We start from the raw sequence: 23,678 nt of genomic DNA, 5'->3' as shown, positions 1-23,678 counted from the left end.
CTTATAAATATGCTCACAGTAAAAACACTATGCTAAAGGTTTATGGGTTAGTTTTCATGCATCTTTTTGAGGATCATCCTAGTTAAACAACGGGGTGCCAATATATGATTCGAACAAAGCGAATGGACACCATCCAAAACAAGTAAAAATGCTAATAAAATAATTAAATTGATTCATAATAATAAATCTTCTGCCTCGTAGTTCTTTAGCTTGGCTGTAGGCTGTTTACAGTTGCCGAAATGCCTTCAAAGTGGCGGATCCTATCAGATATTACAGCTGGAACCATCCGGTTTATGACAGATTAATATTTTATCCGTTTACTTTGGGATCTGACAGAACTTTCCACAGCACTGACTTCAAGAAGCTCATTTGAATTCTGCTCATGGCACGGCCACGTCGCTCAGAAATAAGGGTCAGTCCATCTCAAGCGAAACAGAACGAGCCGCTTGCTTCATACAAGCCTGAGATATGAGTTTGGCTTCATCGTGTTCTCTCAGAGCTGCTGTTCACTCAAGGGCTTCTTCATGCGGGCTCTATTTTCCCAGCGACTGCACCCGGCAGGAGAAAGGCAGGTGGATAAAGAGAATCAGGATCAAATCAAGTGAGAACTAGTGACGGGAAAGGGGTGGTGCTGGGTTTGAGTTCAGCGGTGCGATTACATGATCCAAAAGAAACCACAAATCTAATAATTTACAGGCAGAGAGAGAAGAATGAGCAACAGAATGTGGATCGTAAGGATCGTATTTCACTATTTGTGAGGAAAACGTTCACGACAAACTGTTAAACTCCAAGTGAACTCCAAACAGAACAAACCACAACATGAACATGAAATGTGCCGACAAAAACACCATTACAGAGGAATGTTTCCAGTTTAATACGAGTTAATCTTTATGGACTGGTTTGGTGGCGTAATTTCAGATATCGCAAATAACTGTAATTTGTCCCTCAGTTTACAAAAAATAAATATATATCAAATAAGAAATAAACAATTATTACATACTTAAATATTATTTATTATAATAATATCTTATTTAAAATAAATTAATATAAATATTATGTGCCTATTTAAATATTATATTATTTAAATTGGACTGCTTTTTTAAAAATACTTTATTGCATTTATAAAAAAAATATATACAGAAAATCCACAACGTAACAAAAAACAGAGGAAACATTTTTAACCCAATCGCACTCTATAAATTTTATTTTAATAACTTGAATGTACTTAAAGTGTGCACCAAGCACTAAGAAAATACAAGTATTGGATCAGGACTCTATATTGGCATATATTCAATATTTAGTGATTTGGATCAGATTGGAGGGAGACAAAAAAAAAAAACTTAATCGGGACACCCACACACACACTGGAAGTAGTCCGGGCAACTGTTTCATAGAGTTTAAGCAGAAATTAAGCTCATGAATTGCATTAATAATTCAGTAAAACCCCATTTATTATTTGAGCTGTAAACGGCCATTTATAACTGGTACTACTTTTCTAGGTGGCTGGTTTTGCATTACCAAAATAATTCCTTTGGGTAAATAGAGCTTTATCAATCTTTACAGTATTCTTGTAAGGATGGTGTGAATAGTGTTATCATGACTAGGGCAGCCCCTGACTTTAGATTTTACTAGCCAACTAGCAGCCATTAGTCAAATAGTTTTTAAAATATTTACTTTTATATTGTAAATATTAAAGTATTATATTATGGGGGGTATTTATAGCCTATTCTGCAGTCAAGCCCACACATAAAGCTTGCCGCAAAGCACTAAGTTTCGGTTAATCTTTGTGATGCGCTCCTGTTCATGAAGACCGAGACGACAGAAAGCGAATCCTGTTTGTGTTCTTTATTTTACAAAAGCACAACGTTTTGTTGTCATTGTGTGTACACAAATAAAAGTAGTTTCAAATTATGCACCACTCTTCTCTGTATGACGATAAATAACGGCGTATTTTAAGTCGTTTCCGCTGTTATCAGGAAATAATGTTTTCAGTGTTCACGCCGGCGTCTCAATAATACTTCAGCTTCCACACACACACTATATGCGCCTAATAACAGCGTTAAGTTAACGTTAGAGGGAGAGGCCATGTAAAGTTGCTACTACTTACATGTTTCAAATGATAAGCAATATTTGAGGTCGATGGATATTAGGTAAAGGTTTGGATTTTTGGATGGAACGAAAGGATTTTTTTTTCTGCAACTAACGACTAATAAAATTTTGACTAAGCCTTTTCTCGTCTACTAATGTTTAGTTGTCTATTAGGGGACAGCCCTACTCAGGACAAAGTTATACTCTATCAAATTACTCTTGTGGCTTTTCTTCTAAAACACAATGCTAATTACATTGGCGATGCACTTCCATTTTAAGTAACCACAATTTTCACCTCGTTTAAAAAAAAAAGACAGTGAAAAAAGACAGATGAGTCATAATTATTTTCTGTGGCAATCAACATTATGCCATAGATGCGGTCACTGGATCTCAACTCGCACTTAACCAGGAACATATCTCCTGAGCTATAAAAGAGCAATCTTTGAGCAATAACGTTCAAATCATCACAGAGCCATCAGTGAGTGTGTGGGAGGGCTGAAAGACTCCTGCGGAGGATGTTTACTGAACACCTGCTCTGATGGTATGAGTGTGTGTGTGTGTGTGTGTGTGTGTGTGTGTGTGTGTGTGTGTGTGTGTGGTCTGTCATCATCAGCTGCACTATAAGTAGCTACTAGTCTGAAAAAGAAAAACATTTTGATTCCGGTGGCAATTCTGGAGAATACTGATAAAAGGCCAATACTTAAATTCAAAATTCAATAACTCTAAATTGTAATTTATGCATCCAAAAATGCATAAAAAAAAATACATTTACACATATTATATATATATATATAAAATTATGGTTTCAGCCAAAAAAATAAAAACTGCATTTTTAAATGAAGGGGATTTTTTTTTTTTAAACCACAATGCGCCAAATTGAATCTATAGGGAACGTAAAGAGCAATATTTTTCAAACACAGCCTAAATTTCAGTCTGCTCCTCGCACATAGCAATCAAACAACTTTAGAAGACTAAGAATATAGCACGAGTTTGTATATACAACTTCTAAGATACTTTTTATGGTGCTTTTTAGTAATTCCACAGCTGAAGTCTCCAGTCTCTTTCTCTCTCAAGAGAGGCATGAGAATAGCACTGAAGTGACTGATGTTCACCAACCCCTCTGGATTGTGTGTATGTCTGTGTACAAATGAAGAAAAACCCACATATGTAGTCTCTCGGCTCTCCGCCCCTCCTCCTCTCAATCCTTGGGTCTTTTAAAGGGAGGCCCATCACAGTCAAGCTGCCTTTTTCTCATTGATTTAGGAGCTCATGTTCAGCGGAATCAGGAGGGGAAGGGGGCGGTGGTGTAGGACGGGTTTACACCGAACATCTCAGCCGCAGAAAGAGCCTGACAGACAAAAGCCCTATGGAGAGAGCAGCTCTCCAAAAACACAATACTAACACTTAATACTGTAGCTCAGTCTCACAATGAACCTGCTTCACAAACTGGACACATTGAGTTATAACATCACAATAGGAAACAAATCATGTCTCCTGGGATGGGAAACAGAGGTCTGAACGAACTGATAAAGACATGAGAGGTAGTGCATTACAGCGATTCTTACTACATTTAAGGAAGTTCTTAGGATCTACAAAATGCAAAACCTGAATGGTTCAATAGCTAAAAGAAAAAAAAGCTATTGTGACTGTGTTAAGAAGATTTTAGACGTATATTTCAATTAATTTGCAAAGTATGTTGATGGGCAATGCTGACAATCTTGAAATGGCTTCATGTATGATGATTGCGCAACACGGCTGACATAGAAAAGCTATTAAAGAGAGGAAACAATCACATGCACAGACACACTCAGGTGAATGGCAGTCTGAGATAAGAAGAAAAGCTAGTGTCTACAGGAACAATGCCAGAATAAACACGCAGAAGACCACAGCCAATGCTGCGAGTGTGGTTTACATTTTGGGCCGCAATTTACATGATATCTGGTGCTGCCGTCATGATCGAATCACTAATGGAAAACCTTACACGGACTATCAGCATTAAAATATAGACGCTTCAACATCCTTCAAAGAAAAAAGTGTGCTGGTCTCCCAATTCTGCACACAGTTATTCTTTAGAACAAAGGCTTTTAAAACAACACCAATTAACACTCGCACCTCAAAGCGCTCGAACCCATAGGGAGTCGTCTAATAAAACAGAGTTAATAATACCCACTTTCTCTCACCGTCCTGTGCCTGCGCTTCCTACCTGACCGCCATCATTAGCTGGAGAAGGTTAAACGGGTTCTAGAAGCGCCGAGAGTCCCAGAGGAACACAAACTGGGTCAATGGTGAATATCTGTTCGATAAAGGGTCTGCACTGCAGGGTTTTGTTAATTGTACTGCAGTCTCACCGGTTTTGATCTGAACAGTCTTTGATTACTTCTTATTTTCACTTTCAGGCAAATGTAAATTAATTTCCAACAGAGCAGCAAGTACACATCCTTAATTAAAACACAGCTGAGGCATTAGGAAATAAATAACGGATTCCAAGCAGAACAAGGAAAACTGCTTGCTGTAAATTACACACACACACACACACACTTCAACATGCTTTCCTCTGCACTTCCACAACTACGAATTCACCTCGATCGTTTACATTTAGACATGGCAAACTTACCAAAATAACACATTAGTTTAGTGCAATCTATCACTTAAAAATAATAAACCTTTTTTTTTGTCATCTGCTGCTTTTAAAGCTTTACAAGCTCTTTAAAGTTGGATTGATTTTCAATGTTTTTATCATTCATCAGTGATTCTGAAAGCAATTCCAATAATATTGTTCCTCTGTGTTAAAGTTGAGATGAGAACTTCACTATTCACTTAGAACTAGAATGATTATTAAAATTTCATGGTTATAGTTATCATCCTTGGTGTGAACATGTCTTAAAACGGAAAAAAAAGTCAGTTTCGACAGACCGGATCACGAAAACTATAGTAACATCAACTCACCCTGACTGCAAAAAGTTCACACAGGAATCACTCTCAACTTTCAGTTAAACTGCTTTTAACTTAAGACTTAAGTGTTTTTAAAATGTGGCATTCACGGTAAAAGATGAAAAATGTTTTGATTGTTGTAGATATTGATTGTTTTTGAATCACTAACAGTCCAAGTTTGGACCAGTTAAGTGCATATCATTGCACCACTAGGTTTTGAAAGTCTGTTCATGCATGAATGGTTTGTGGTTTGTAAAATAAAAGGTGCTCAAACATCGGTTCTGTCTCCATTTCTACTAGAAAGAAAAAACGGGTACGGACGGACAGGGAGCGAAGTGGGTCCCAGGTCTTATTACAAAGACTAACTCGATTTCTTTTCTTGGTGTAGGTCAAAGGTATGATCTTATATCAAAAATAATCTCTAGGTGGAGCCCATGCTGGGTGGATCATGAAGCTTGGGAACTCGCCGTCCAAGGCTTCGTTTTCATCTCCATCTCTGTTTTTTTATCCTTTATTTCTCTTTCGCACCTGTCTGCAACTGCCCCTTCCATTAGAGTCCAACTCTCCTCTTCCACTGCGTTGCTTTTATCTGTTCTCAGCAGGCGCTCAGAACGGCTTTAAAGAAATGTATGCTCAAACTCTCTGGATGGGAAGGAAAAAAACATATCCTGGTCCTCAAAGTGAGCGGAATAAACTACTCAGGAACTGTTAATAAACTGACATCTCTGTTATCTATCACTGTCGTCAAGGCAAAATTGCACCGGGAAAGTAAATTGTTTTTTCAGTGGATAAATCCATCATAACATAAAAAAGGACAACATTGAAAAAGAGAGAATGTAGCTGGAGGGTTTAAAAGGAAGGCTACATGCATGTCAGGGGTCTAAAGAAACCATGGCTTTGTTGAGACCTTGGAGAGACATTAATCAAAACATCTATGATTCAAGAGCAAAAATAAATTGTAAAGAATAAAGAACATTCTGACATTTTAGAGACCCTGAGAAGCTTTAAAGGGATAAAAAATTACCCATAAATAATAATTCTGTCATAATTTACTCACGCTCATGTTGTTCCAAACTGTATGACTTTCTTCTGTGGTTCACAAAAGGAGAGGTTTTGAAGAATGTTGAAGTTTAAACAACATTGGGTCCAGTTGGTTTTCATTATATGGACAAAAAAAAAACAGACATTTCTCAAAAATATATTATTTCAGGTTCACCAGTAGAAAAAGTGAGTCGGGTTTAAAACAACATGAGGGTGAATAAATTACAATTTTCATTTTTGGGTGAACTATTCCGTTAAGGCTGTTTCATATCACTTGCATTAGAGATTCAATGCACTTACCAACACAAACACATTTCAACCACAACATGAACAACATGAAAACTGTTACAGGAGGACAATTTTCATGCATTTAATAGCATAGAATGTGTATATTTCAATGATTATTCTCTGAATGTCATCTTTATAGTGTATTACAACTCATTGAATCTTGATATGCAGTCTCCCATTTGTTTTTATTTCATGCAAATTGTCCAGTAATCATTGGCTGTGCTTTGAAAGTTGCTTCAAAACTTTACAGTCTCTCCATAGAGTTCAATGCAACTTGAGTTGCAACGTGGAACAGCCTTTTCAGTGCATTTGAAAGGTAAAAATTGAGTAATTCCAATTTAGGGAAGGTATATGATTGAAGAATTAAATAACTGGAAGCCAAACAGAAAGCTTAGTTAAACAACCACTGAGGCGTCACCCACCCACGACGCTTCCTGGAAAGCCTGACAAAGACTTTCTTCCAGCAATAACGTTCCTAGAGTTGAGGGCACCAATGACATTTGCATTTCAAGAATCTCAAAGTCGCATCTGCAATTCCTAAACTCATGCAAGGGGTGCAATATTTTCGCTGCTTTTCACACCCACGTAATCTAACAAAAAGACTATGACTCACAGCTCTGAGCGGCTCTCCTCTGAGGATTCTGGGTGAGATAAGCTAGAAAGGAAGGTTAACCACAATAATGGAGCTTCAAAATCCTCTGCATTTAAAAGCACAGCTTCCATTTCCCTGCCGATGTGTTTATAAACGGGCCTTTGGCTTTCATTAATAAAGCACGTCCTGAAACGACACAGACGTATCATGGGACAAAAGCGAGCCTCCAAACCCCCCAACAACTAACAGAATTGGTCACGGCCAATCATCCTCTTCCTCGCTGAGGTTCTGGATAAATACTGTGGCCATCAATCATGGCATCGGATGCGGAAAAGGGGAAAATAAGGGGAAGCGAACACTTTCCACAGGTCACCGGGGAGCCGTACACGTCGTTAAATTACCCCCATCGTTTTTCAATTACATGCCGTAATTCACCGTCAGGGCCAATATGATGACAGAGATCGTAACAATGAACAGATGAAGAATACAGTTAACAGAGATTCAGAACTTTTGCTCAAATCTTATGTTACACGGGGGGCGGCATCATCAAACACCAACAAGGGTATTTCAAGGCCTTCACAAGACAAAAGTTTACTGAGGAAAGCACTGCAGACCTTGTAAAAGTGTTGTTTGCTAACATATATACAGAATGTGCCAACAGACTTTCGCTGGAGGAGATGTAGTAGTATTTGCACATTAAAAATGTATTTAAATTGATTTTATGTAAAGCATTGCATTGAATTTAATGCAACGATTTAGCAAGAACTTTATTTGGCCTTTGAATATAGCGTAAATTGTTCGTAAAAGCATTCTAGTGTAAAGCATATAGCATTGAGTTTAATGCGACTAAGCAAATCATTTTATGAATGGTTTACACAAATTCATTCTACTGGAGTTTAATGAATGAGGCCCATTGAGTGTAAGGTTTTTCTAGCTCTTGCAGACTTTTTTCACATCAAATTTAATAAACTATGTCTATGTTATTCTCAACTCAGGTCTTTTAAGCCAAAATACAAACTCTTTCAGCTCATTCATGTCCACACACACACACACGGCCATATTAACACAGGAAGTTAAGACAGATGATCAGGCTTCCTGCATAACCCACAATAGCTTCCCCATAGGAAAACTCATCAGTGTAACAAACTGTGTCCCTCAGAAAACCACTGAAAACACAGAAAACCATAACTCCAGAACTAATTTTACTGGCTCTTTAAACACGAGAAACTCTGCTCACCTGCCAAAAGGGTGTTAAATTAAATTCAAACCACTCAACACAAAATGTCTTTCCTTTTCCAATGGGAAGCGTGAGGATATTTGTTTCTGTCAATGTCAAAATGTAGTCATTATTTTGGGCTTCTGTTGTAGGTAATTCAGCCTAAAAACTTGCCAGTAGTTAATAAAGCAATAATTTAAAGCTGGTTAACATCGATGTTACAAATGTGGAAAAGTTACCGCTAGGATACGTGGAGAAACTTTGAAATAGGACTGGACGATAAATCGTATTTTAATCGCGATCACGATTTCTGCTTCTCCCAATTAAGCATAATCGTCGGCGATATTAGCCCACTGGTTATTAATCCTAAAAAAAAGTTATTGTATTTTTCTCCATGAGAGATAAAAATCAAGTCTAAATTTCTCTTAAAATATGTGAAAGGGGACGAGAATGTAGTTTAAAAGACCCTTTAATGTGCTTCATTCCGTTTTGTTTAATATATTAATAGCCACAGGATGATCAAGGGCATATCTAATGTCTTAGCAAAAGGATATGTGGAGTCTACTTTAATTAGACTGGGACAAACTACCCACTAGCTAATGCTGGTCACCTGCTCTGCCCTGAGGGAGCACTTGAACCAACGACCCTGGTTTGTTTAGTGCACCATTTTTGCCCCTTAAAAGGATGCACACACACACAATGTGTCCTGCCTCTATTCAGCTCCATACAGAAGTGTGTGAGCATGTGATAGAAAGCGAATAGCAGGAATCTTGGTTAATTATCACCCGCCTGCTGTCACAACCATCAGTCTTAGTGACACTACTACTGGCAACAGCACACTTGCAGGCTTATTAAAGCACATGTGCGTCTGTGTGTGTAATTGATGTATGCACAGCAAGGACGGAGCACCAAGAACCCAGCGTATAAACCACCAATGATTAAATCACGTCCTGGCCTTCATATACACAACAGACAGTACACGCCAACGGCGGGGGGGGGGGGGGGGGGGTGCACACAATTAATGTATTTCATCCCTGGTAAGGGTTAATCAGTGTCCCCTGGGAGGAGTTCACTGAGTCGGTGCATGTTTGATGGATGTGTCCTGCCATTATAACTCTATGTATATTCTCCATGTACTCCTGACATGCCTTCAATCATGTCTAATTAGCAAAAACAGCCATTTCTTTCAGATGCAAGGCTACAGCTTCTGAGATAAACCCTGCGAAATATTTGCGATCTGCCACTACTTGAGGATGAAATTGGCTTCTAGACAACATGAGGAAAACAACACTATCATTAAATTAACTCACATCAGCAGGCACTCACAGAATCTGCAATGGAGAATTTGGCCTGTCATTCATAAAACACTACAAACACTAGCATGATCATTTATTAAATATTTCTGGTAATTTGATCATTCTTTCAGAAATTGGATCAAAATTATGTTAGTTGTGGAAGGTTCACACTTTTATTTTCACTTACCTCCTTTGAAACTTGCAATTCCTGCTGTGAACCCAAAGAATACTACATCAAAAAGTATTTTACATATCAGAAGGATTGTGACAATTATTTGCTGCTTATTCGTAAATTGCACGCAAATTTTTGACTTGCAACAGGAAAACTTAACACTAGGTCTAATGCTAAAGAACAGGAACACAATGTTTTCCCAAAAATGGGCCATAATGTTAAAAAAAAAGAACAAACAAACAAGAGTCTCACATAGAACAGCCTACATAGAGTTACTAACTTTTTAATAATTCAACAACAATAATGTAACCTACTTGTGTTTCAAAAACACCTCTGCTATCTGGTCCACATCACCAACATCAGCTCTTCAAGGGTCAAGCGAAGCCCATCTCTCCCATGAAGCTAATGAGGAGGAAAGGCCGGTTTATCATTCGCCAGTCATCTCTGAGCCTGGATGCCCTTTATAGCCTTTCGGTAATGTGGGGTACAAAGGGACGTTAATGTAAGCTTGGCTGCCCTTTTTAAATGTATCATTTGTAAGATGTAAGACAACATAGAGATTGGTTTAGACAGGGATTGTGGCTTGGCTCAAGGTATGAAAGAAATAAAGCTACACAGAATGGCATCTCAGATACTTTAGTCAATGGATGTATCACAATAAGTGTATTTTCAGGAATAGCTGAGGTTTGCAAAGATAAAAATGAACATTTAAGAGCAGTACAAATGATCAATAATTAATTTAATGACCTGTGTTTTTGAGTTAGAGTGGGGCCATCCATTTAATTAGGCCAAAGTGTTCAGACCTATAAATGGCTAACTACATTTCAGCAGGTTTCTGCAGAAGAATAGCAGTAATTTGCCCTCCCTACAGAGAGACTAAGTGAGCCGATATCAGCAGGAGGCATCTAGCATGTGGCCGGGAGAACTGGAAAACTCTCTCCATGGTTACATACCTACCAATCAGAGATCAATTACAATGGCAGGCCATTGCATTTACTTTCGAAAGGACAGCTCAAAAGACATGACTCAATCCAGATATCAGTACTAAGTCAGTGAAAGAAACTCTTAAAATATTCTTAAATTTTCTTAAAATATGGAACCATTTCAATCTTCTGAACCACTGACATGAAAGTTCGGTCATCATTTACTCACCATCATGTCTTTCCAAACCTGTCTGACTTTCTCTGTGAAACAAAAAAGATGATAAATGTCTGTGTTTTGATACAAAGGAGTCCATTGATTCTTCAAAATATCTACTTTTTCAGTTTGTGTAATTGTGTTATTGAGTAAATAATGACATTTTCAGTCTCTTTAAGTGGACTTTCATTTACAGGAGGGTCAAAGTGTGCATTCGTAGCCGAGACATTAGCAGGTGGAGGACAAATCAGGTGGTGTACGGAGCCCAAACGGTACAACATGATCAAATTAAACCAATTAATCACCGTTTTAGAGACAGCTAAGGTTCTCTTCCATTATTCATAGCCTCCTGCTAAACCCAATGGGAAAACCACAGCACTTACTGTATGGAAGGGGGTGAACAGGAGTGATTGCTATTCGACACAGAACATATGCCGAGTTTGTAAGGACAAATGATCAAATAATCAGGATAATGGGGAAAAGGAGGAGCATCAGTATGGATGTTTACCAGACAAAGCTTTGATGGATACAAATCCATATCAACTTAAAAGAGCAAGAACAGATTGAAATTAAGCATTGGATTTTGGATGATTTGGTGTACAACTAGAGCTGGTTTTGTCATGTCTTGTTCAGGGTTTCACAGACAGCTGTTAAGACATTCAATCCATTCAAAAGCCATGTATCTAGACCCTCATAGCAAGAGTCAAACACTGGGATCCTCTCAGCAAGGTCTCTCCTGACCTCATTAAAATGATTCCTTCGCCACAACCACATTCAATCTAGACATTCTTTACAAGCAGGATCCAAAAAAAACAGGAGAGGTGTTGGAGAAGCAATAACAACCAGCAAGAGTTCTCTATTCACGAGACCACAGAAGGAGAAATCAAGGGTGACCCCTGTCTTTCAGGGCTTTGACCTCTCCCAGTAAGAGGCTGAGAGTGAGGGTCCGCCTAGTGAAAAGCTATATTGAGAAGGACAAATACGTCTTCCAACTGCAAACAGCAACACTCCTGCTAGAATTTTCCATCCTTTCCACACTCATGGATCTCAGTGGCTCCACAAAACCAAACCACAGAGTTTCAACACGTGTTTCAGACTAAAAAGTATTGGCAAACTTAACTTTTCAGCTCTAGAACAAACTAGATTTTTGCAAGAGATTAAATTTTTATGCTTGCAATGACGCAAGAGTGTTCAGTCGGCTTTGAATCAGATTGGACATTTTAAAGACGTGACCAATCACCACTTTCACCCTAATAAGTGTAAGAATGGAGACGAATATAACAATGACGATGCTTAAAAGTATTTTAAGGTTATACATACTACATAGCACATCTAAACCATTATCTAGTATGAGTTTGTACCAGGCTTGGGCCAAATTCAGAAATGAAGAATTAAAAACTTTCAATATATGAACTGGAATTTAAATTGATTTGGATTAGGAAGTTGAACGGGAATGGCAGGAAATTGCAGGTAATGCATTCTGGGAAAGAAAGCGTTAAAGTGTTCCTCCACCATACTCCACAAATTTTAGTTTATAAAATATGATGAAATATATAAACAAAATAATTTCAATATTTGGCACTTATCTCTAGCTATCTGTCCATAAGGCCTTCAAAGTGTTTTAGAGATTTAAAAAAATTAAAGGCTTTGTGAAGCAAACATTAAAATGTTTCTTAAAATAGTTACATTAATTCATTTTCTTTACTTCTACTACCTTATATTAAAATACAAATTGCAGTTCTGCATCCTGTTTGCAACGTCAATTCATAAATTAAATAGTAATTTATTCTCAAAAGATACTGAATGCTGCACAACCCTGTTTTGTATGATATATACAATAAGCAGTTCAAGTTGTTTTAAATGCAAAACTCTGTGGAAAAGAAAGTTTATAGCATACGTTACTGTGCGTTCACACTGCCGCCGCCCTGCCAATGACGCCGTAGAAAAGATTCGTGGACGCTTTGGTGCTCTGACGTAGATCGACTGCTTGGTCTTACTTTGATAACGAAATTTTCCATTTGTGTGGTGTGGCTTTTGTGTTCATGGTCAACTGCTAGTCCAATTTCAACATGGAGTTTATAGGAGACGTTTACTAGACTTGGTCTTTAATTAACATTAACATTGATTTGTGTGGAGTCTACATTACAATAACTGTCCTGGTTGAAGTGTGGCCTTAATGCAACTGGTCAAATCGGTCTTGTTTTGAGCAAATGAATTGCATTCCCGCTGAAAAACAAGCATTCTAGCGCAGAAATGTTGCCTATAAATAGTGTTGCGCAGCTAATTCCCAACACTATTGTTGGTTACCGCCGAACCGCGTCATAGCTTATTACCATAAAGTTGACCTGACTTCAACTCTACTCGCCGCTGGCTCACATTGAAAATTAATGATTTCCGGCCAATTTGACGCTCTTGCCGGCAGCGGTGTGAACGCACTGTAAGACATACATGATCTAGAAAACTATTTGAACAGTCTGTACTGTCAAGTGGTTCAAACTGTTCTAATGTCTGAAATCTGTGGAATTTCAATGACCGCCTTGCAAAACTTTATTTTTCTGTCAAGCTACTTTAACTCTCAAATGACTCCGATCTAACAAAAGGCTCCCCAGTAAAATGAAACAACAAATGACTTGTCTTTCCATCCAACCACAACGCGACACACTTCACAACTACGTCTAAAATAACACACCATATCAGTCAGCCATAGGCGATCTAGAAGGTGAAATCTCTACAAATTGATAAGCAGCTGCGGGGAGAACCAAACACTCTGTTGCCCACTGCCAGTCACACTTAGACAAGAGCACACAGATAAGACACACGATGAATGTGTTTGTCTCCCTTTCTCAACCAGCTGCAGGCGGCAAGAAAATGGCTACGCGCCTCACGCTCGCAAAGAGCCAGACCACGAGAGTGAGTGCAGAGATTCACAAATTTACCCTCTAGCCTTGTGAATGAGATTGCTGTTGATATCCTACTGGCAGAGGCAACGTGAGGGGTCAACTGGATGCGTTAAAATGTCATTCAATCATTCAGCCTGACATTGATGAGTATTAAGCTTGCTTTCCAGACCATACCCCCTCCACCTCCCCCAACCACACACACACACAGCTAATGAGAGATGGAGATAGCTACAGATGTCTCCATTTGTGCCGTTTACCTGCTGTGCCAAAAGCAATTACGCGAAGACTACATGACAATTGTGACCCATTCTCAAAGTGGCATAAGAGATGGCCAACTGGTTTTCACATGATAAACCTTTTAACACTTCTATGATGCATCAGTATTAAAGTCCTCTTGTACAATAATTGTATTCCTTAAAACTCATCTTTGATCACCAAAATGATATATTTAAAGCGTCTTTTTCCTTGAAAAAAAAATTCTTCACACCTTTAAATATCTTGAATGTAACTCTACACCCTTGCCTCATTTAATATACGCGGTTCTATGAATATGCAAAGAGCCCCGCCTCCACTCACTCACTCAGAGATCCACTCGTTGACAATCACACTTTAACCTGATCGGTTACAAGGTAGTTTGTGACGTCAGAAACACCAGCAATTTCAAACCGTGTTTTTGAGACTGTCTTTGGTTCACTGCAGTTTTAAAGAGAAAATACTTAGCAATGGTGTTGACTTATGAATTTACACATGGTTTGTCTTAAAGCATTTTTAAAAAGCCACTTAGACAGGGTGAATTCTGGTTGATTGGGATACTTTTTTCCCAAAGTCATCTCAAAGGCAAAAAGTGTCCCAATCACCTTAAATTCACCCTACGCAACATTAAAAGCTTGATTTTCACCACAGGCGGGCTTTGAGCAGTAAAACACAAGAAAATTAAAAAGTCTTTGAGAGAACCACCACTTACTGACAAAGTTTATGTGCACAGATTTTCCTCCATCTGAATCCATTTCATCTTAATGGATTTTATTTCAATTTTTACATACCATTGAAAAATTGCCCTAAAGAAACGGATGAAAATTCAAATATGCATAACATGTATTACAAACAAACTTTCTTTGCAGGCAAAAAGCACAATTTAGTGTCTTCATAATCATAATGGCAAGAAGTTTTTTGTCCTGTCAGCAGGCTGTGAATCAGCTAAATGTTTTTTGTATCTGTTTGTGAAAGTAGTTGTATAACCTAGCTAACAAACTTTCCGTAAACGTGAAGAGTAGCATTGGAATCATAACTAGTTAGATTCAAAGGTTTGCATGGCAATTATTTAATCCCCCTCCTCCAAATTATTATTATCATTCGAATTGAGCTATGAATAGGATTATTAACCGCATGTAGCTACTGAAAGACAGAAGAGTGGAGAAAACAAGCTCAGAAGTGATGCTTCTGCTAAACTGTTGCATGTCAAATCTAAACAAACAAAACCATACAAGAGGAAAGGTTGATTCTGTTTTACAAAATTTTACAAGGACTTTCCATCAAACCAACTACTTTGCATATACCTATAAAGCATTTCATTAAAAGCCAGTGAAGTAGACTATTTTTTTAGAGCGGACTTCTGGCGTAAGACACTATTGAGTTCAATTTTTAAAAACATTTCTCATTTATGTTCCACTTCATCTAGCGATTTCTGAATTCAAGACTGTGTCCTGTATGAAAGGCAGCTTTTTTTAATCCATATTGAAATAAACTAGCTTTGTACCACAAGTGCAGAGCCTAATTCAATTTGACAAGGGTTTTTTCTCCACTAAAGTACCAACAAGAAATCTACAAAACTCTATAAAACATTGTGAATTTACAAGCAGACTATCTTTGAGCGAGGACTTGTGGCTTGGCTTTAAAATAGGCACATCTGAAACCTCAGGGAAATGTGTTTCAAATAAACAAAAACTTATTTTCAGAGGGAAGCCATGATTAGTAACTCGAAACTGGCCAAATGTACAAAGCACCAATTCAAGCCATATCTAGAATCCTTTAAAACACAGAAAAGACAAGACTAAACATACGCTATTCAGCTTAAAAAAATCTCGGTTCTCCGAGATTTCTGCAACCATGATAAGAACAATAAATACATCTGATTCTTATTTAAGGGTGGGGAGGGCTGGCGGCATTTAGTCATCTACATCAATTGATGTAGATTTAAGTCAAAGAACACAAAAAAAAGCAAATATTTCCCCTGTTAAAACATTTGGTGTCATTTTACAAATTCCCCTCACAGCAATCTCAGTGGCAGCATCTGAGGGAACTGATCTTCATTTGAGTCAGCCAGAAAATTCCCTTTCATCATTCCCAACAGGAAAGGTTCCCAAATGTCTGACCCTGTCATTACCATCAACAGTCAATCAATAACCTTTAGGCTCTCAACCACAGCTCTTTTAGGCGAGGTCAAGAGCAACCTCCTGCATTGTTCTGGATTGGATGGATGGATGGGTGGATGGATGGATGGATGGATAGATGGATGCTTTCTACAAGTGCTCTTCTTTCCAATGCCTACTTACCAACAGCCTCCACATCTGTAATGGCTTATGGATCATTGACTTAAGCCTGGCAAAATCTCTATTGCTAATTTGACATTAAGTTTACAATACACATTACATTCAAAGCAACCTGTGTTGTGATTTACTTCGTCACGGTCACTAAATAGCAAGTTCATGTATGACCCCTTGCAGAATTTAAACCTTCAAGCGTTTAACAACTCAGATCTATAACCAATTAAACAGAAATAAATATATAACCAGAGTAACCAGGCTGTGCATGATAAAAATCAGGGCAAAAATCAGAGTAAACGAGATGGTAGAAAAGGTTAGTGAAGGAACAGACTGTCAAACGTTATCATTAGAGGGATTTGTCGATGCCGCGCGGCGCACGTAACGTTAATAACGGACGAGAGACACGGAACTTACCTTTATCCGCACCGCCGAACCGGAGAACGATGAGACTTGTGAAAAACACGAGCAGCCGTGCCCCCCGCTCCGCCATCACTTTCTGAGGTAAAAAAATACACAAAATAATCTCGGAGAAATGCACAAGTTATCCACTGTGCTTTCTGAGGTAAAGTTTTACCGACTAGAACGAACAAGGTGCTTTAACAGTTATACAAAAACGCTGAGCATCGTCCGCAAACCGGCAAGATCTCGCGCTCCGCCGGTGGCAAAAAAAATAAACATTTAATTCTCCTGCAAAAGTCAAAGGCGATACGCCGAAGGGTCCGGGTGTTTTCTTGAACTTAAAAAGCCGAGGAGGGCTTTTAAAGGAGGCATTAAGTCAATCCACAGGCGACGCTCAAAGGCAGCGCCTGCAAATCGGTTCCGAATCGTTTAAAAGACCGACCGGTGTATTTCAACGTGCGTTCAACAGATTTACAGAACCGCAGTGGAGTATCCAGCATAGGCACACGGCGTGCGGTGCTGGAGACTGGGGTTTGTAGTGGGTATTGGTCCGTGAAAAAGAAGGCGTGGATTCTCACAGGATTCTGGATTTTTTTTGGCCCGGGAAAGTCAAAAATCACGGTGTGTTGGTGCCTAATGCGCATGCGCACATCTGGATCAGTGTGTGTTAATGATACTAACATAGAATTCACACTACTTGTTTTAAACAAAACGGCATTTTAGTAGCTTAAATAGCTAATATATATCTTTCTTTGAGCCATGGGTATATTTGATATAAAAAAAATATTATATTGGTACAATTTTATAATGATAGTTTTTAGTTTATGAATAAAATAAGGTGTCCCTGCTGGAAAAAGAGCTAACATCAGCTTAAGTTGGTTGGCTGGTTTTAGCTGGTCTCCCAGGCTTTAGAGAGGTTTTGGACACTTTTTTTTAGCTGACCAGGTTGGTCTTAGCTGGTCAAGCTGGGAGCCCAGCTAAAACCAGCTAGAAAGACCAGCTAAAACCAGCCTAGGTGTATTTTTTTTTCAGCAGGGATGTGAATAACATTACATGAAGGGGCATTACCATTTTTTAAACAAAATTCAAGCACAACCTCTGAAAGTCACTTGGTTTTCATAAATACCTAAGTTGCTAAATACATTACTGCCACGGGGATTCAGTTGATAAATCAGACAACTATTATTGCCTTATTTGAATACTTAACCCTGAAATATTTTTGTTCAAATTAAGATGCAGAACAAAACGAGAACGTGTCTTGAATTATTTGCCACACACCTGATTTTACTTATAAATCAAAAACTACTATTCAAAACGAAAAACTGCAGGAACCAAGGGTAAATTTGGTAACAAATCGACATCATGACCAATCGATCAATTAGAAGGAAAACAAAGTGCTTGGCAAGAGAATTTTGTATACGATTAGCTACTTCTAGTGCCATCCACTGGTTGCCATGCAGAATAGCACCTGAGGGCAAGAAAATGACCAGTTTTTGACTGTCAGCAATTAAACAAAGCATGCAGTAATGTCTCCAGATGTGAACTAGCGACACAAATTTCAGATTCAACACATCAGGTCTCCTTCATATCTGAAAGATTGCTAAATGGACTTCACCGTAAACTTTCTATAATCATGTATGATTATAATGGTTGAAATGTGCCGGTGTTCGATACAAAACTAAGTCCTTGGTATACACTGCAGAGACGTCACGTAATATCACATGTGATAGGAGCTCAGGTGCCCTTGGGTCTTGAAATTCAGCATTTAATCCAAGGACACAGTGCACTTGCTAGTCTTCCCTGTGGGTGAACAGCTCATAAAGAATGTGTATCCTCACTAAGAAGAACAAAGGGATACCTGTGTATGAGTCACACACACTGAATATGCTTGAAGTGCAAAAAACATATCAGACGTAATGAAGATAAAGTTTCTTTGGAATTTCAAACGGCACAACGAACTGACCGACGCTGAGCTGGTCGTGTGTCATTTATCAAACTTCTTTGTGTTTTTGAAGAGGAAACAGAAGCTGTTCTTTCTCATCTTTTGTGTGTGGTGTACATCTCAAACGAACCCTGACCATGGCAATTATTCAGTGCTCTCTAGAAGAACAAGTGCTCACTTCACTGGGAATGAAGCCAGAATACGGGAGGGTGTTTTTTGTTATTAGAATTAATTTTGCAATTTTGAATTATGACAGTAAAAAGAGTGTTGCTGCCTGAAAGTGACCCGAGGGGCATGATAAACGTGGAAACACTTTTACAATGTTGAAGGGTTTATTTGGGCAAAATTATGAAATTAACATTTGGCTTCCTTCATTAATGTGAATTATAATAGACTTGATTGATGTTGTGAACTGGAATGACAGCAAGAGGAATTTCTTGCACTGCAATTTCTAACTACAATACAAAATTAAATTAAACACACACACGCGCACACACATTTACAGAGAGAGTGTGCAAACATAGTTAAGGTCAAGAAACTTGACATTGTATATACAGGTAGGCCTATATATGTCATCTTTTAAAAACCTTAAAATGACACTGAGCAGCATTCGATTTGCAGACTAGAAAGAAGAAACAGCTTGCCACTGCAGTGTATAAATGGCTCCCAAACTCTGACAGATGGAGAATTGACATTGAGAATGAGTTTATTTGCTGTCAGAGCTGAAAGCAGGATGAGATGTCATTGAACGACAGACTCTGTACATGATGATTTTCACATTAAGTGAACCAATGAAAGATGAAGGCAATGGAAAACTGGATGGAATACTAATATATTGCTGCACACTGCATAGTATTTCTTAATGTTATAAGCAGTGTGCAATGGTAAATGTTATTATTCTTGTATTATTTTATCATTTTTTTGTGTGAAAATGTCTCAACTTGTCACAGGTGATTAAATAAAGTTTGTAGTTTAAAGTCGAGTACATTGCATTCTGGGATACAGAATTCCATGCATGTTTTGCAAATGCATTTTGCATACTTTGCATTGAATGAAACCGTAAAACTATGAGAATGCAATTTAAAAACAACTCTCTCTCTCTGTCTGTCTCTCTCTCTCTCTCTGTCTCTCTCTCTCTCTGTCTCTCTCTGTCTCTCTCTGTCTCTCTCTGTCTCTCTCTGTCTCTCTCTCTCTCTCTCTCTCTCTCTCTCTCTCTCTCTCTCTCTCTCTCTCTCTCTCTCTCTCTCTCTCTCTCTCTCTCTCTCTCTCTCTCTCTCTCTCTCTCTCTCACCTCTGACAGGAATAAATCCCACTCTGGCCAAACTCCCAGGATTATCGGGGATTACTTTACGGAAAGAAAACACCAGGTTTAATGTGATCAGGGCAAGACAGAAAAAAACTATTACTTTGAGACAGATCATGCTGTTTGAGATCAAGATCTCTCACACAATGTGTCCGGTTCAAAGCACCAATCCAAAAGTTCATTGTTTGTGTGTGTTTTCTCACTAAGGATTTCTATATTCTCAGCTTCAATCAGTCATTAAAAGTATAATGGAAGGGGGGGGGGGGGGGGTCTGTCTTTGCTGTATTAAGTCAGTAACTAAATAAAAAAATGTGAAGGAGCTGATTAAATCTGCAATGTCTGCTGTCTCCTGTCGTTAATTATACAGAGTGTGAATTTGGCACGGTGCAGTCGGCACTGATCACTCGTCACCCAAACAGTGTCCCAGCAAAACTCAGCTGAAGGCCCAGAGAAACACAGACGGGACACTGGGACTGTCAATCAACCTGACCCAGAGGACACACAGTCTGCAGAGACAATCACCTCACCGCATGTAGGACAATCATCACCCAAACTGATTGGATTGTTTCCCGAATGTTCTCATTCTAAAAAGGTTTCATGTGTAGTAACAGATCTATGTTGTTCAGCGCAGACACATTTATTCAAAGCATTCGTGCTCTCTTTATGGTCACCAAGCATTAATTTGATCAAAAATACAGTGAAACAGTTACATTGTGAAATGTTATTATGATTTAAAATAGCTGTTTTCATAAATGTAATTTATTCCTGTGATCAAAGCTGTATTTTCAGCATCATTACCCCAGTCTTCAGTGTCACATGATCCTTCAGAAATCACTATAATATGATGATTTGATGCTCAAGAAACATTTCTGATTTCTGATATTTTTGTGGAAACCCCGAAACATTTTCTTTCAGGATTTTTTCATAAATAGCTTTCATTTGAAATAGAAATCTAAAAAAAAAAAAATACAGTGAAATATTATTACAATTTAAAATAACTGTTTTCTATGTGAATATATAGTAATATAGTAATTTATTCCTGTGATCAAAGCTGAATTTTCAGCATCATTACTCCCGTCTTCAGTGTCACATGATCCTTCAGAAATCACTCTAATATGATGATTTGATGCTCAAGAAACTTTTTTTATCAATGTTGAAAACTGTCGTGCTGCTTCATATTTTTGTGGAAATTGTGATACATTTTATTTTTCATCTTTGCTGAATAGAAAGTTCTTTTGTAACATTATAAATGAATTTACTGTCACTTTTTAACAATTTTATGCATACTATTGCATATATATGCATACAATTTTATGCAAAAATACTATTGATTTCTTTCAAAAAATGTTTTATCCTACTGACCCCTAACTTTTGAACGGTAGTGCATTCAAATATGCTGAGTGTCTTGCCAGGTTCGGCAAACGCCATTGGTTCATGCATGTCATCCAATCACAATCTAGTTATGTAGACTGTAGGAAGTCTGAATGAAATTGAGAGCTATGGCAACTTAACTTCATAACTTAAAAGTCTTTGAATATATCAGCGCACAAGTGGTATTGACTACTTTTATGATGCATTTATTTTTTGGTCAACAAACAAACAAACAAAACGCATACAAAAATGCTACATTAGTTATGTTAAACTTGCTGTATTGTCATGTTAGTCTGGATGACACCAAAAAGAGTATCATACTGACATGTATCTGTACTTCTATTGGTTTGCAGGTAATCCACTGAGAGAGTTTAACTCTTTCAAGCTGGTTTGAGGGCTGTACCGCAGGAACGGTTTCAAAGACAGGAAGTTGTTGTATTGAGGTCAAACCAACTTAAAAGACAGTAACATCCCACTCTCTCGAGCCACAGAGGACGCAGCGGGGACGAACCACAGAATGGCAAGAAAACAGGCCTAAATCTTCACACAAAAACAGCAACTTCAGATGGGGACAAGCACAGAAAGCCCACAATCCTCCACAACCAGGGATGCAGCCCTGCTTTCACATGAAAAAGGCTCGCTCGCTACCCTCCTATCAGCCACAACAAGACGCTGTGAAGTCGGGGATGAGCTGGGTTCACGCTGCGCTCCTGCACTTCTCCGAGCGCTCTGAACTCCCCCTTACAGGATTGTTCACGCTTCTCTTTTTGGAAATGCTGACATTCAGACGTAAAGTAGGCCACTCGTTTTTGGCATAGTAGCACGCTTATGAAATACATTTCAAGTCAACATGAACACAGAATCGCCCTATTTACTCACTTAATTCACTTTCCGGATCTCATTGTACATGATTTATCGAAGCTGCAATTGCAAATGAAAAAAGTTTTTCTTAGTAATCTTTCATTGAAGTGATTTTTTATTTCGCCTTTTGCCACAGGTCACGCAGCTGAAACATCCAGCATTGCTGGTCACCAGTATAAGATACTGTATGTTTTGCTTTGTTTTAAAAAGTGTGTGTGTGTGAGTGTGTGGGTGGGGGGTGGTGGTACATAGTATACAATATTACATTGTGTTTAATTTGTCGTTTAATGAGATCTAATCAATTTTGTTAGTGGCGAGAATTTTAACGTGAATAAATACATATCTGTTATCCTCATGTACTTTAATGGTCCAGTGGCAGAACTTTTGCCAAGCGTGTCAGAGTTTCTGGGTTCTAATCTGCACTAAGTAGTTTAGTTTTTTTCCCCCTATTAAAACCGATTGTTTATTAGTGGTTGTATATCAATCAGGGACACTTTTTTTTGTGCATTATGTTTTTTGATTTCACCGTCACGAATAGAGAGTCTCTCCACAACGGATTGAAGCGCGCGTCCGTATGAAGACTGTACGCGAGTCACACTGTATCCGCGCCACTGATAGCAGCTAACAGCAACGAGCACTTTGGTCACTTGATTTAAAAAACAACACATTTCAGATCGCCTCTTATTTTACAAACGAACGAATGAATGCTCTACTAGAGTTAACTGGAGATGTTTTATTTATTTGTATTGGTAGGCTACATCCGTGCCACGAGATGTTTCAAAAGTGGTAGGGACATGTCCCACCCGTCCCACCTGCAAATTACGCCTATGTGGACCAGCTACTGTACACCAGCTCAGTTTTGCTTGAGAACAGCAGCTCTAACCAGCATAAACCAACGTGGACCAACAAGGAATTCATACTGGTTTATGCTGGATTTTTCAGCGCGGTAGTTAAGGTTAACCAATAGCCAAATAGAGTGCTGCGGGGATGACATATTTTTGTAGGCCAAAACCCTGTTGCATTTAAGCACATTTTAGCCATTGTTAGGGCTGATTCACACAGAAAGCGTTTTTGCTGTTAAAAGCGCAAGGTCTAGAAACGAGTTTTTAAAAGTTGAACTTTTTTAATTTGAGCACCCCGTTGTTCAGAACATCGTGTCATGCGTGAGATGCTGCAAAAGACGCGAGCGCAATGGTCATGCATGTCTGTGTAGCGCGTGTTTACATTGAAATTACATTGACATTGTTCCTTGTCACTGTCGCCTTTGGCTTGCTTAGTTAGGGACACTTAATATTGAAAAATTTGATTGATCTGACTGAACTGACACTGCTGTATGAGAACTGAACTGAGCTGAACGATAAAATCATATTTTAGTGTTTTGCATACCTGCTTTATAGATGAAATGAACTAATTTAATAATTGATGATCTTTACAACAAACCTGAATCAACACTGAACTGACTACAGCTGAACAACAGTCGAAATGCAGTATTTTCCTGCTATCTCTGTGAAGCTGCTTTGAAACAATCTGTATTGTATAAAGCGCTATATAAATAAAGCTGACTTGACTTTGGATTCCATTGTCTTGTTGTCAATGGAT

The 23,678-nt window shown here is 38.4% G+C and overlaps 1 protein-coding gene across 6 annotated transcripts in view; it reads right to left on the bottom strand.

Annotated features, from left to right (window-relative positions):
- neo1b (neogenin 1b) overlaps positions 1-17,130 on the bottom strand; it is a 145,968-nt gene extending 128,838 nt beyond the window's left edge. For 3 of the 6 annotated variants that reach the window (XM_077209973.1, XM_077209971.1, XM_077209975.1), the window contains exon 1: positions 16,618-17,088. In XM_077209973.1, coding sequence (XP_077066088.1) covers positions 16,618-16,693 — 76 coding nt within the window. In that variant the 5' untranslated portion in view covers positions 16,694-17,088. Of the gene's footprint in view, positions 1-16,617 lie in introns of all 6 variants that reach the window. The other 3 variants (XM_077209974.1, XM_077209976.1, XM_077209972.1) reach the window with 3 other exon arrangements.
- Positions 17,131-23,678: the final 6,548 nt, after the last annotated feature.

This window comes from Siphateles boraxobius, unplaced genomic scaffold (assembly GCF_051911475.1).
Source record: "Siphateles boraxobius isolate OS27281-9 unplaced genomic scaffold, OSU_SipBor_1 65, whole genome shotgun sequence".
Taxonomy (NCBI): domain Eukaryota; kingdom Metazoa; phylum Chordata; class Actinopteri; order Cypriniformes; family Leuciscidae; genus Siphateles; species Siphateles boraxobius.
Note: the sequence above shows the minus strand (reverse complement) of the source record. Positions and strands in the feature narration are given on the sequence as shown.